Below are 15246 nucleotides of genomic sequence, written 5' to 3'. Positions count from 1 at the left end.
AAAAGTAAATAGAGTAGATTGTTGAAATAAATGAGCTTGTTATTCCATAAATAGGACCTCTTTGTCCATGGTCTGGGTTTGCTCAATCTGGAGGGTTGGAGTTGTATGAATACATCTAAAATAAAATTGTATTCATCAGGTACACACWACAGGTATAGTTTGTGCAGCGAAATGCTTGTCTGCTACTTCCCTTAACTTCACAGTGCAATAAAAAAGTAATAGAGTATGCATAGCTGATATGTACAGTATAGAGTATGAATGTGCTATGCCAAGTATGACTGTATTTACAAATAAAGTATCTAATACAAATATCCTGTGTGTATTGTAGTAGGCCACTAGCTATATTCAGGTCTTGGTCTTCTGTGTGATGCGCATTGTTGGCACGCCCATTACTTTCCCTCCCGGMTGATTCTGTGTTGGTGAGTGGCAGGCCGTCAAATTCTGTGCTCACATCTCAAACTATGCAAATAAACGCTTTGCCATTCGTAAAAATATTCAAGTTCTGCGTGCAACGTGTATACACTTGTGTAAAAAGATTTCCTCCAGTCAGTGTGAAAATTGAACAAGGACTGTACTGTTGTAGTGAGGTAAGGAGGATGGAGAAAAATCCATACTTTGCTCGTGAAGCTCCACCCGTTTCTCCATGCGTCTGCGCATTGGAATTTCTCTGATCGACTGTGCTTCCGGACAAAGATGGTGGATAAATAAAGAGTTTTTACTCAGGCCGTTTGCCTTTGAAAGAAATGATCGGTTCCGGTCGGCTTAACGGGGTGGTTCTTCCATAGTCAACAATGCAATAGCAGCAGTGTCTGCTCGGTTTAGTTCCTTGACGGTAATGTATCCAGAAAAAYTGAGGGAGTGGGGTGTCTCGCTTCTTCTTCCGTCTCTGCTTCCGGACGCCAAGACTGGCTGTACAGCTGCCGCCGAATTTAAAGAGACAGGCAATAGTTTATTTAAAATATCATAATCAGCAACCATTGTCTCAAAGCTTTTTTCAGAGGCTTCACTCTGACAGCGTACCAGCAGTAGTTACTTGTTGGACCGATAATGGCTTTTAATCAAAGTCGCATCGAGTCGTAGCTTATTCCCATCATTGTTACTTTGCTGGATTTTCCTTATTTTGCTTGCTGGCTAACGTTCTCTACTAGCTAGCTAGCCAACTAAGCGTTGCTAGCTAGCTAGCTAGCTTCCCGACGAAGGCAAGATTTTTGTCGGCTAGCCAACAACCAGATACCAAAGCGTATAATCAACCAAGTAGTAGTGGCTGTATGTCTGTTACTARCTCCGGGACCATGGCGAAAATTCAGGCACACAGCAACACGAAGCAAATAAACCAAATTCAAGACAAGGCCTATGTTGTACAAAAGCAAGTGCAACAACAGCACTTTCAAAAACTGAAGGTAAGAGACGGGAACAAAAAGGGAAAAGTCTTCCCCAGAACCATTTTGTGTTCGTCAGATATTGTCTTTCTCTTCATGCTCAGGAGTTAACGTTTGCTAGGTAGTTAATCATAAAGGTGTTCRGACTAGAATGTCGCATGAACAGTACTTTAGTGTAGGTTAACTAACGCCAGATAACTTGGATTCTTCAATTGCGTTAGACACGATTTTAAAAATCATTCATTGGGTCATCCAGATACAGCACAGTATAACATGTATAGCTATGTTAGTTGCTTTGGCTGGTTAGTTAGCTACTTTCCATTGTTGGATAACTTTGGGCATCTGAAGTTCCTTGTTCACATTTTCTGCCCGCAATGCCAGAAAAAAAGTCACATTTAAGTTGTCTAGAATGGGATGGTGTTTGTTGGCACAAAATGGGAGACCTGTCTTTAAATACGCGCTATTGCTTGCTAGCTAGTTTGTAATCCGACAACTAACTAACGTTAGCCAACATACAGTAACGTTACTCGTTTGATAACTTGCCAGCTAGTTTGAGTAGGGTTTTCTCAATACGCCATGCTAACGTTAGCTATTGTATTGTTTATTCGTATTGCTGATTTTAAAGTCGATGATCATATGCCGCACAGAACCCTCGGTTTTGTTAGCTAGCTAACGTTAACCATGCAGTTTAACTACGTTGTCCTTGTTGACCAGATTTTAGCTACAATGCGTCCAAGGTGTTCCGATGTGATATAGCTAACACAGCCCCCCAAAAATGTAATATCTTGCTCAGCCAAGTTATTAACTGCTTATTGTTTGCAGTGTAACTACAAATAGTGGTAGGGAGTTGGATGGATAGCTAAATGAGTTATGGTGAAGACATCATACCATAAATTGTTCAGCTAATGACTTCATTGAGGAGCAACATAACTCATTTGCCCCTGTTTGTGAATGTGTAATAACAGTGATAACATCACTCATACACTAGCATTCTTGTTGATTATCGGTCTTTAACCTGGACCCCTTAATATCTAGCATCTTATGGGGAAAAAAAGAAGAAGAAAAAAGAATTTTATATGCTGAGTTTATATTTGGTTTCACACCATTATCTTTACCTTAAGGTTGAAGATGCCCTATCATACCTGGACCAAGTGAAAATACGATTTGGGAATGACCCTGGAATATACAACAAATTTCTTGACATAATGAAAGAATTCAAATCACAAAGGTATAGCATTTCTGTTTGCCATTTCTTGATACATATATTTTTTTGTACTATTGAAGTTACTTAAATTATGTTGAGWAGCAGATTTTCATATATACATTTTTTTATACTGTTGAAGTTACTCTTAAGAAAATCTGCTTCCCAATATAATTTAATGCCATCTCGTTTAAGGTCACTTCCTCTGTCCCTATGAAATTTGCCTAAAATCTTTCTCTCCTTCATAGCATTGACACACCGGGTGTTATAAACCGTGTGTCTCAGCTCTTCCACGGGCACCCGGACCTCGTCTTAGGATTCAATGCCTTCCTGCCCCCGGGGTATCGGATAGAGATTCCCAAGAATGGCGTGGTTTTCCTTCAGTCCCCATTCTCTGCCCAGGTGGGTCCCTCTAAATGTGTATTGATATGGTTTGCATAAAACTCTAATACTGGCTGCCTATGCACAACATTTGTAACCCAATTTTATTCATCAACCATTATACCAAGTATTGGTAGTAGGCCTATATATAAGTGGAGTTTGCCACAACCTTTCCACCATAGCAGACCAAAATGGTCACACATGAAGGTGCTCTTATGATGGATGTTGTGAAGTTAATTTATGTTAATAAGTGCCCCTTTTTCTTTGGTAGGTGTCCCCAGGTCAGGGGAAGAGTATGGCAAGCCCTGCTGTGAGTGCCACAGGCTCATCTGTTGCTGAAGTTGGGTCTGCCCAAAGTGAAGCTGTGGCATCGCCTGAAAGCATCTACTCATCCTCAGGGCCCCCAGAGCCTCCCAGTAGACTGTCCTTGCCACTCCCCAGCAGAGAGAGCCCATCCCAGCCACAGTCCTCCTCAGTGTCCCCCCCTGCCTCAGAGCCCAGCCCAGTAGAATTTGACAGTGCAATCAGCTATGTCAACAAAATCAAAAACCGCTTCCTAGACCATCCAGAGATCTACAGATCCTTCCTTGAGATACTACACACTTACCAGGTACACTGTGTCATCAATATGGTAATTGATTTGTTTTTCTGTCAATTGAAAACAATATATTAGTTTGATATAAAGTGAAGTCTGCTTAAAGTTAAGTTGTTTGCTAGCATCAAGGCTACTTTAAATTGTAGCAGATTAGTGTGTATCATATCATGGTTTCTCCGATGGAATAATTGTCTGTTTTTGTCTTTTCAGAAGGAGCAGCTTGAGGTCAAGGAGAGCCGGGGTCATGGTAGTAGTGGAATGACAGAGGATGAAGTTTTCTCAAAAGTGGCCAGCCTCTTCAAAGGCCAAGAGGACTTACTGGCTGAGTTTGGACAGTTCTTACCAGATGCTAAGAGATCACTGGTCAGTATTTTCCCCTTTCTGAGAGCATCCTGCCCATGGTAATTMTCTGTGATCAGTTCACTTTCAGTGCAATTTGCGTTTCTATATTGTGTCCTTTCAGTTCACTGGCAGCTCCCTGACTGGGAAAGACCATCTGAAGAGGGCAGAGGACGAGGACATGAGCAAACAGAGCAAGAAGAGACCCAGGCCCATGCTGCTGCCTCACATGACACCACTGCTCAAGGTCTGGACTTAATCACACATTTATACACATCACCATTTTCCTAGAAGACCTATACTGTATGTGATTGGTTATGTTTTTTTGTTTTTAGAAAAAGATGAAGTTTTCATGCTCCAAAGACCAGTCCTTTGCCTCAGTTGGGAAGCATGGAGTCTTGCGGGAGTTCACATTTTTTGACAAGGTAATGCCCAGGTGTCCGCGTTGGAATTATTCCATAATGTTTTTTGGCTGTGACAAATATCATGAAAGCCTTGGTCACCAATGACGATAATAATGTTTTGATTTGTTGCAGCTTCGCCGTTTCTTCAAGAGTCGGGAGGTATACGAGAACTTCCTCCGCTGTATTGCTTTGTTTAACCAGGAAGTGGTTTCGGGAGCAGAGCTGCTGCAGCTTGTCACTCCCTTTCTGGGGTAAGTGGATCGTGGGAGCTTGCATTGGACCATGGGAGGTTTCAGAGAGAACAGTCACTGATGTCTTTCTCAGTAAATAAATGCATAATGATATTATTGTACTGTATGAAGGGCAGTATGTTTTGCCAAGTCTCCTCTTGAGCCATTCATTAATTTGAACATGTTCATTATTTCCTCCAGGAAGTTTCCAGAGCTATATACCCAGTTCAAGTCTTTTCTGGGGGACAAAGAGCTCTCTCATTCAGTGTCTGGCCTGTCAGACCGATACATGGAAGGAGGTGGGGGCAGGGAGGTCGACTATGCCTCTTGCAAGCGCCTGGGATCCAGCTACAGAGCACTACCCAAGACTTACCAGCAGCCCAAGTGCAGCGGTCGCACTGCTATCTGCAAAGAGGTGCTCATAAATGAAAGGAGTTTTGTGTGTATGTGTGTATATATTTGCCATTCCAGCACCTCTGATTTCTATTTCAAGTTTTTAGCCCTTTTTTGAGTCTAGTAGGAGACACTACAAAGTTGTAACTATTGCTCCAATAGCTGTGAATCTACTTTTTTTTTGCATGTTTTGTTTGAGCTGCAGCATGCCAGAGCCTTGTGATTTTCCACATTTATTCAGAGTTAAACTTAGCTAATGCTTATTCAGTGCTTTTATCTTGATATCTTTATCAGGAGGTTGAGGATGGGGTAATTATTGAAGATCAATCAGAATTGAGTGTCCTTTTTTTGTTTTTCGCCCATCAACGACTTCTGGTTTGCATCAATGATAATGTTCTCAGTTGTGTGGAAAATTAAAGTAAAASCAAAATTGTGTATTTCCAGGTGCTGAATGACACCTGGGTTTCTTTCCCCTCGTGGTCGGAGGACTCTACGTTTGTGAGCTCAAAGAAAACCCCATACGAGGAGCAGCTTCATCGCTGTGAGGACGAAAGGTTTGAGGTAAGTAAGCCGAGATATCAGAAGTACTACTACAGCCACCAACTACATGCAAACAGACTATTCTCCCTTATCTACCCAGAGCGTCACTGCGGAATCACCTTTGAGGACCTTGTTCCAGAAACATTTTCTCAGTTATTTTCCTGTTTCCTCCAGTTGGATGTGGTCCTAGAGACTAACCTGGCCACCATCCGGGTCCTGGAGAGCGTTCAGAAGAAGCTGTCCCGTCTGTCGCCTGAGGACCAGGATCGCTTCCGTCTGGACGATTGTCTGGGAGGCACATCTGAGGTCATCCAGCGGCGAGCCATCTACCGTATCTACGGCGACAAGGCCCCTGAGATTATAGAGGGGCTGAAGAGGAGCCCTGCTACTGCCGTGCCTGTGGTGCTCAAGAGGTCAGGGTACACACACYTACACATGCAGAGATTTGACCCAAATTACTTGACCAATGTGAATCTCTCTGTGTGTGTTAATTCTTCGATGTCCTCTCTGCTGTGTCTGTAGATTGAAAGCGAAGGAGGAGGAGTGGAGAGAAGCCCAGCAGGGCTTCAACAAGATCTGGAGGGAGCAGTATGAGAAGGCCTACCTCAAGTCCCTGGACCACCAGGGGGTCAACTTCAAGCAGAATGACATGAAGGCCCTTCGATCCAAGAGCCTGCTCAATGAGATTGAAAGTGTTTATGATGAGGTGAGTACTCCGACTCAATCTACTTCCTTTATAGTCCCCCGACCGATCCATCAAAGGTTCTTTAGAAAGGAGATGTTCTCCTGTGTTGTCTAACCTGTGCGTTTGTCCCCCTCAGCGTCAGGAGCAGAGCACAGAGGAGGGAGGCGTGGTCCAGCAGGGGCGTGACGGGAGCAGCGCGCCAGCGGTCAGCGATCCCCACATGGTGTTCACCTACGAGGACAAGCAGATCCTGGAGGATGCCGCCTCTCTAATCATCTACCACGTCAAACGCCAGCCCACCATCCACAAGGACGACAAGGACCACATCAAGCGCATCATCCAGCACTTTGTCCCCGACCTCTTCTTCTCCCGCCGGGGCGAGCTCAGCGAGACGGAGGAGTGGACGGACGAGGAGGTGGAGGAGGGAGGAGACCGGGGAGGAGGCTGTGGCGGTATACCAGGAGCCGTAGCAACATCGGGCAGTCAGCAACATCAACCTCAGCATCAGCAGCTGAACGGGGAGTCGAGGCGGCGGCGCTGCGCCTCTCCTCATACAGTGGAGCTTGGTGTAGCCTCGTCCCATAGCCTGGCTCCAGAGGGAGGGGAGAAGGTGGACCTGAGAGACCCTGAGGCAGAGCACCAGAAGGAGCTGGACGGAGTCTACAACCTGTTCTTTGTCAACAACAACTGGTACTTCTTCCTGCGGCTTCACCAGACCCTGTGCCAGCGGCTGCTGAGGGTGTACCGGCAGGCGGAGAGGCAACTGCTGGAGCACCGGGCAGAGCAGAACCGTGAGAGGCTTCTGATGGCCGAGGGCCGCGACCTGGCCATGGAGCTCCGCCTCAAACAGCCCAGTATGAACCTCTCAGATCTAACGTCCTTCATATTTAGTAGCCTGCATTTGTTTGTGTGTCTGTGTACAGGAGAGAACATTAGGCTCAAGTTTGCCATGTTTTTTGAGAGGGAAGTTCTGTAGCTAGCTAGTGTCTGTTCAATGACCTGTGAACTTGCTCTACAGGTGAGGTAGAACTGGAGGAGTACTATCCAGCGTTCCTGGATATGGTGCGCAGTCTTCTGGATGGGAACCTGGAGTCCACACAGTATGAGGACACATTGCGGGAGATGTTTACCATCCATGCCTACATTGGCTTCACCATCGACAAGCTCATCCAGAACATCATTAGACAGGTCAGTGGTGTCTCTCTACTTGCCAGTTTTCATTAATAATCTACAGAACCAGATGCATATCCGTTAACTACCTATTTATTCTTTACCTCAAGAATATAGCGATCCTGAAGTGTTTGATTGTTCTCAGAATGCATGTCATTTCTTTCTCTCTTCCTGCAGCTGCAGCACCTGGTGAGTGACGAGGTGTGTCTGCAGGTGGCTGAGCTGTACCTGGCCGAGAGGAAGAGGGGCGCGGCGGGGGCTAACCTGTCGTCCCAGTGTGTGAGAACAGCCTGGGAGACCAGCTACCAGTGGAAGTCGGAGAGGGTAATGGCCGAGGAGAACTGCTTTAAGGTAACGGCCTGCCCTGGGGGGGACAAACGCTGAGCCTTGTATATTTGAAGAGATTTTCTATTGAATTCGGTTTTGGGGGGTGTATATTTTACTTGGTTGAAACAGGATGGTTTTGCTCATAGTTGGTAGGAGTTCAGCTGCTGCTTATTGTAATAGAGAATTTGTGCATTCTGAAACCGTCGTGTTGATCATTGATGTTTAATGGGATGGGAATTATTTTGTAGGTAATGTTCATTCAGAACCAAGGCCAGGTGACCTTGACAATTGAGCTGCTGGACACAGAGGAGGCCCAGGCTGATGATCCATTGGATGTACAGGTAAAGAATCCTACGGACAGTCGCACTGTTAGCACCTTTAGAATGTCATAGTGTTCCCTTTTGGACATGAACATAGACTGGCCTTGTATGGCAACCTGCTGTGCCCCAAGGTAGTGGTATTCAAAGTCGGGGTTGGGAACGGCAGTGGGGTCGTTTTTTTTGTTTTGTTGACTGGATGTCTCAATAGGTCTTCAGTAGCTGGAACCAAAAAGTAAGAATACAGATCATTGTATGGGACAATATACAAACGTTTTTGAGAAAGATAATTTAAAAAATAAAATGTGATAAAGTACATTTATTGGTTTATTTTGATGAGAGATTAAAATGTAATAAATTGAAGGTTATTTCTTGATGTAAAAATATACAGATTTTAAGGATGTCATTCTTTTTTTGGTGGGGTCGTGAGAAATGATTGCAAAAAAGTGGGGTCCCCTGAAATTCTGGTGGAAAAAATTGGGGTCCACGCTAAATAGTATAAATAACACTGCCCTAAAGCAGGATTTCCCAAACTCCCCCCTGGGTGCACATTTTGGTTTTTGCCCTAGTACTACACAGCTGATTCAAATAACCAACTCATCAAGCTTTGCTTATGATTGAGTTTATGGCCTTCTGTAATTGCATTGTTTTGATATTGACACATGTCTCTCCCTGTCCAGTGCCTGTCCAGCTACATGGAACAGTTTGTAGGGACAGAGTCAACGCTTTGCTCGCAGAACGAAGGCTACTTTTTCAAACCGGTATTTTTGCCCAGGTAAGTGAGAGATTCACGCAATTAACTTTGGTTGTGATGTCCATATATTGACCATCATATGATGCCACCTGAATTCCTGAGACGTTACACGGCAATCCTGTGTTTTCACATTTTGTAATTTCACTGTCTTAACTAATGACTGTCAAAAGCACTGCAGTGCAGATAGATCGTTTCTGCTTGCCATAACAGCCAAGCACAAAATTAGTCCTAGCATAGGCTCTGATTTGAATATTACTGTACTTTGCTTCACTGTGGTCCTCTGTCTGAACCACAGTATTTTCCGTCTGATATACTCTGACTGTCCCCTGTGTGTGTAGGAACCTGAGGCACTTCAGACGCTGGCAGGTGCGGCAGGTGGAAGCGATGCGCTGCAGACGGGAGTGGCACAGGCAGCTGGGAGTGGAGAGTGCTGGCAGCCTGGACTGCCGCTTTAAACTCAACACCCACAAGATGGTGTTCGTCATGAACTCTGAGGACTACATGTACCGCCGGGGAGCGCTGGTCAAAGCAAGGAAGGTAGCTTCAACCAATTTATGTCTGAGATTGCATGTGTGTGAGTTGAAGAGAAGTTAAGGTGGGCATTGAACTAGAGAAGGGACAATATTTATATAAAGGTATTTATAGTTATAGCTGCTTCCAACATGTTTGAAGTGTTATGTCTTGTTTTGGCATCAGTTAGACATCGTCATGGCACTCGTCATCCAGTGCTTCCACTGTGGAATGTTGTCCCTTTTAAGGCACTGTCTGTTTGTCTGACAGTGACTGACTCTTCCCCTCTGTCTCTCTCCCCCAGTCCCAGCACAGGGTTGCTGTGAACCAGCACGAGCGCTTTGACAAGTGGCACCAGGGCTGGCTGGTGGAGCACGTGACCCCGGCGGCCGAGCGCTCGGTCCACGACTGGCTGATAGGCGAGGAGGAGGAGGACATGATTCCGTGCAAGACCACCTGCCTCAACACACAGGTCAAAGGCCTGCCTGTCAACAGATACCAGGTGCATTACAGTAGGAAACCCCCCTCTCCGTAGAGGCCACACACACTCACTACACACACATGGAGAGAGACTGAGAGACAGGGGAATCCAGCACGGAACACAGGAGATCTTCACCTGACTCACCCACGTTGCTTCTCTGTTCACACAGTCCACAGTGCAAGCAGAGGGACGGGAGATTAAAATCATTGAGTTTGTTTCAGAAATGTGAATGTCTCTTTTTATAAGTCCGTTGTAGTTTTTAGCTTCTGAAGCCAGAGGGCCTTTGTTTGTTTGTATATGTTTATACTGAAGTACTGGGAGAAATGGTTAGAAAAAATGTGTCATACTCATGTCTTTTGTACAGTAAGCTCAACTTAAGTAATTGCATTACTGTATGTGCATATACAACTGTACACATTTTATATATGCATTTACATGAATACGATGAATGAAATTTAACATTTTACATGGATCTAAGTGTTTGCTGGCAGCCAATTCTTGACATTCTTTTTTTCGGGTCATATTCTTTTTGTCTTGTGACTAATCTAAAAATGGATGATTGCCAGGGTGACGAGTGCTCACAATTAATTCAATTGTGCTAATTTTACGGAACATTTGGAATTATGTATCATATTCATGATTTCATCATTTTGCATACTACAATAAACAAAATCAGTGTTAAAAAAGAATGTATAACATTTATCCTGTCAGTTATCATGAAAATAAACAACCTAGTTGTGAATTCTTAAACAGCCTGGAAAAGCCTGGTCTTTTCTTTCATTTGATTGTGTTGGGCTGAAGAACTTAAGGTATGGGAGTGCAACATTGCATCTGTACTTTCCTTCCAAAGAACTTGCAAACAAAATTCCTCACCTGAGTATGTTTATGTTCAACATTAGGAGATCTCGGTACAGACAAGTCTTTTTTTAATTATTATTATGGAATGGAACAAATAAAAAAGCCAGAGCCAGGGTGACAGTTTTAAAAATAAACGTGGTTTATAAAACCCAGATATGACAGGATAACCAAAGTGTGTACAGAAATACAAATGAGACCATCGTAGTACACCGTTTTACACAACATTTACAAACTACTCTGTCAAAGGGGCATTGTAAGACGTTTCCTTTGTCTCTTTAAAACACAAGCACATCTGATCTATCGTTTTTCATAATGTAATCAAAGTACATCTAGTTACTATAGACACCGTTACAGTCTTCCACTTTTAGAAAGAAAGGGTACAACATCAAGAAGGAAGTAAAGATGCAGAGATATCAAACACTTAAAATCATGGGATTTAACAAGCAGTGAAATCAGCAAATCATTGAGTGGGAAATTGTGATGTCAGGGCTTGGTTATCATTCAGGTCTTACAAAGTAACCCTCTGTCAAAGGGTTATCACTTTGACCATCTCTTGTCATTAGACATTGGTCAGTTGTTTTATAAGTTAGTGAGTAACTGTTAGTCAGTCATACAGTGCCTTCGGGACATATTCAGACCCCATGACTTCACATTTTGTTACATTACAGCTTTATTCTAAAATTGATACAATTGTATTTTTCCTCAATCTACACACAATACAGAAGTTTTTATTTATTTATTTTTATTAGCAATCACATTTACATAAGTATTAAGACCCTTTACTCAGTACTTTGTTGAAGCACCTTTTGGCAGCGATTACAGCATTGAGTCTTCTTTGGTAAGAGATGCTACAAGCTTGGCATACGTGTATTTGGGGAATTTCTTCTCTGCAGATCCTCTCAAGCTATGTCCGGTTGGATGGAGAGCTTTGCTGCACAGCTATTTTCAGGTCTCCAGAGATGTTTGATCGAGTTCAAGTCCGGGCTCTGGCTGGGCCACTCAAGGACATAAAGAGACTTGTCCTGAAGCCACTCCTGCGTTGTCTTGGCTGTGTGCTTCGGGTCGTTGTCCTGTATGAAGGTGAACCTTCGCCCCCATGCTTCAACGTAGGGATGGTGACGCTTGGTATTCAGGCCAAATGTTCAATCTTGATCAGACCAGAGGATCTTGTTTCTCATGGTCTGATAATCTTTAGGTGCCTTTTGGCGAACTCCAAGCGGGCTGTCGTGCCTTTTACTGAGTGGCTTCAGTCTAGCCGCTCTACCACAAAGGCCTGATTGGTCTTGTGCTGCAATGATTGCCATTCTGGAACATTTTTCCATCTCCACACAGGACCTCTAGAGCTCTGTCAGAGTGACCATTGGGTTCTTGGTCACCTCCCTGACCAAGGCCCTTCTCCCCCGATTGCTCAGTTTGGCTGGGCAACTCTAGAAAGAGACTTTGTGGTTTCCTATCTTCTTAAATTTAAGAATGATGGCCACTGTGTTCTTGGATCTTCAATGCTGCTGAAATTTGTTTGTACCCTTCCTCAGATCTGTGCCTTCGACACAATCCTGTCTCGGAGCTCTAATTCGACCTCATGGCTTGGTTTTTGCTCTGACATGTACTGTCAACTGTGGGACCTTATATAGGCATGTGTGTGCCTTTCCAAGTCATGTCCAATCAATTTAATTTACCACAGGTGGACTCCAATCAAGTTGTAGAAACGTCTCAAGGATGATCAATGGAAACAATTTCGAGTCTCATAGCAAAGGGTCTGAATACTTATTTACATAAGGTATTAGTTTTACATTTAATACATTTGCAAAAATTGCTACAAAGCTGTTTTCGCTTTGTCAGGTATTGTGTGTAGGTTTTAGAATAAGGCTGTAATGTAACAATGTGGAAAAAGTCAAGGAGTCTGAATACTTTCCGAAGCCACTGTATATGCATTAGAACGCTTATAAGATAATGTCCTCCATTAGTATCTTGTTAGTGTCGACACTATGGAGTGAGGGTTGTGCCAACCCCTAGTCCCCTCCCTKCAGTAGCCCTGGATGCCAATGAACCCTGAGGATGAGGGAGCCAGGAAAAAGTATAGAAACCCTAACAAAATACGACCAATCACAATCCAGATGAACGTCTACTGTTTCTTTTTTTACAAACACAATTCAACAGGTTTTACATTTGAATGCAGGATTGTGAACCATCAAAATGCTCCTCAGCACCTATAATGCTGCTTGTTTTAAAGTTAAATGGAAAACAAAATATGCAGTGCATTTGGAAAGTATTCAGACCCCTTCACTTTTTCCACATTTTATTACGTTTCAGCCTTGTTCTAAAATTAATTATTTTGTTTTCTCAATCTATATGCAATACCCAATAATGAGTACAGCATCCTGTTTCCATTGATCATCCTTGATGTTTCTACAACTTGATTGGAGTCCACCTGTGGTAAATTCAATTGATTGGATATGATATGGAATGGCACACCTTTCTATATAAGGTCCCACACTTGTCAGCACAGATCTGGGGAAGGGTACCAAAACATTTCTGCAGCATTGAAGGTCCCCAAAAACACAGTGGCCTCCATCATTCTMAAATGGAAGAAGTTTGGAACCATCAACTCTTCCTAGAGCTGGCCGCCCGGCCAAACTGAGCAATCGGGTTAAAAGGGCCTTGGTCAGGGAGGTGACCAAGAACCCGATGGTCACTCTGACAGAGCTCCAGAGTTCCTCTGTAGAGATGGGAGAACCTTCCAGAAGGACAGCCATCTCTGCAGCACTCTACCAATCAGGCCTTTATAGTAAAAGATAAAAGGCCCCTAAAGGACTCTGACCATGAGAAACAATATTCTCTGGTCTGATGAAACCAAGATTCAACTCTTTGCCCTGAAAGCGTCACGTCTGGAGGAAACCTGGCACCATCCCTACAGTGAAGCATGGTGGTGGCAGCATCATAGTGTGGGGATGTTTTTCAGCGGCATGGACCAGGAGACTCATCAGGATCGAGGCAAAGATGAATGGACCAAAGTACAGAGAGATCCTTGATGAAAGCCTGCTCAGGACCTCAGACTGGGGCAATGGTTCYCCTTCCAACATGACAACGACCCTAAGCATACAGCCAAGACAACACAGGAGTGGRTTCGGGACAAGTCTCAATGTCGTTGTGGCCCAGCCAGAGCCCGGACTTGAACCCGATCGAACGTCTCTGGAGAGACCCTGAAAATAGCTGTGCAGAGATGATCCCCATCCAGCCTGACAGAGCTTGAATGGATCTGCAGAGAAGAATGGGAGAAACTCCCCAAATACAGGTGTGCCAAGCTTGTAGCGTCATATCCAAGAAGACTCAAGGCTGTAATCGCTGCCAAAGGTGCTTCAACAAAGTACTGATTAAAGGGTCTGAATACTTATGTAAATGTGATTTTTAAGGTAGATTTTTTTTAAACTAAATTTTCTAAAATTGATAACCTGTTTACTTTGTCATTGTGTGTAGATTGATGAGGAAAAATAACTTACTTTTAGAATGAGCCTGTAACGTAACAAAGTGGAAAATGGAAGGGGTTTGAATACTTTCTGAATGCAATCAAGAATGATCAGAACAGCTAGAATAATTAGTGTTCTTCATATAATGAAAAATAAATAAAGACATGTACAGTGGAAAACAAAACCAGCATGCAGGCAAGACAATCGGTAGAGCGATACTAAAATAATCATGAAGTTGGAGGGAGAAGTTTTTGCTCTGACAAAAGAGGACAGTGTTGGAGGGAGGTTTAGATGAGATTAAACAGTGTGTATTTGTGTTTTGAGGGGGTAGAAGAGCTCTCCATCGCTTTAAAAGGCCTGAAATACAAAAGCTACAAGGAATGTAAAGGCATCCTTGCAGCAGTGTTTTTTGGTGGAAAGACTGGTTGACTGGCCTGTTCAGTAGTTATAGTGAGTATGGGAAGAAAGTGGGAGCAACTATACTTCCAACAAAGAGGACGCACTCCGTAGTTAGAGAATTGAATTGTGTGTTTTGTGATAGTTGTTTTAATGACGTACCAGACGCCATGGCACAGCCCTAACTGCTATATGTCTTTCTGACTACAATCCTCACCACAATAAGTAATATATCTCAAAGGCACAAGCCATTGTATGTCATTCTGGTTGTTGATTGCACTTTAAAMCCTTTGCAACACATTTTTGTAGCCTATGAACTTTACACAAAGATTTTGTGCTGGGTCCCCAACCGTAATTTATCACGTCAACAGTCTAAATAATAAAGACAAGCTCATGCTCATCAACTCATGGCTACTGCGTCATGTAAACAGCTTAGCCACAGAGTGAGACAGGATTTCACACACTGGGAGGGGAGAGAAACAGGCAGTGACATACACTAATCCTTCCTTTGAAAAGCCAGAAAGCCCACAAAAAGGGGCTTACCCACTTTCAAAGTTACAGCCGATAAAGATTGTGCTCGCAAATAATATTTGTCTACAAGTAAAGCATGCATGTGACAAAATAGACAAACAAAAGAGCACTAACAGTTGTACAATTTCCATGGTGTTATTTTTCTTGGCAAAACCAAAATTCACTATAAAAGTTATAAAAAGTACATTAAAGCAAACATTACYGCAAAATCATGAGCTTTGTTGATAAGTGCATTGCCAAAAAAAGCAAGAGAAACTGACATGTACTGTAGAATGAGCTGGTAACAGAAAT

At 43.4% G+C, this 15246-nt stretch overlaps 1 protein-coding gene across 2 annotated transcripts; it reads left to right on the top strand.

The window, feature by feature from the left end:
• The first annotated feature begins 1167 nt into the window (after positions 1 to 1167).
• LOC111972214 (paired amphipathic helix protein Sin3b) lies at positions 1168 to 10338 on the top strand. 2 transcript variants are annotated; one of them, XM_023999138.3, is made up of 19 exons: positions 1168 to 1400; positions 2501 to 2607; positions 2829 to 2982; positions 3233 to 3571; positions 3767 to 3919; positions 4020 to 4142; positions 4231 to 4320; positions 4432 to 4550; positions 4731 to 4944; positions 5367 to 5483; positions 5637 to 5875; positions 5985 to 6168; positions 6284 to 7001; positions 7166 to 7335; positions 7495 to 7668; positions 7893 to 7985; positions 8642 to 8736; positions 9054 to 9252; positions 9530 to 10338. In XM_023999138.3, exons 1-19 carry the CDS (start codon positions 1269 to 1271, stop codon positions 9758 to 9760), a joined length of 3651 nt encoding a protein of 1216 aa, XP_023854906.1. In that variant the 5' UTR covers positions 1168 to 1268; the 3' UTR covers positions 9761 to 10338. The 2 variants fall into 2 exon arrangements, with proteins under 2 accessions (XP_023854906.1, XP_023854905.1); XM_023999137.3 differs by having other exon boundaries at positions 3233 to 3592.
• Positions 10339 to 15246: the final 4908 nt, after the last annotated feature.

This window comes from Salvelinus sp. IW2-2015, linkage group LG13, assembly GCF_002910315.2.
Source record: "Salvelinus sp. IW2-2015 linkage group LG13, ASM291031v2, whole genome shotgun sequence".
NCBI lineage: Eukaryota > Metazoa > Chordata > Actinopteri > Salmoniformes > Salmonidae > Salvelinus > Salvelinus sp. IW2-2015.
This window is presented reverse-complemented; position numbering and strand designations above follow the sequence as displayed.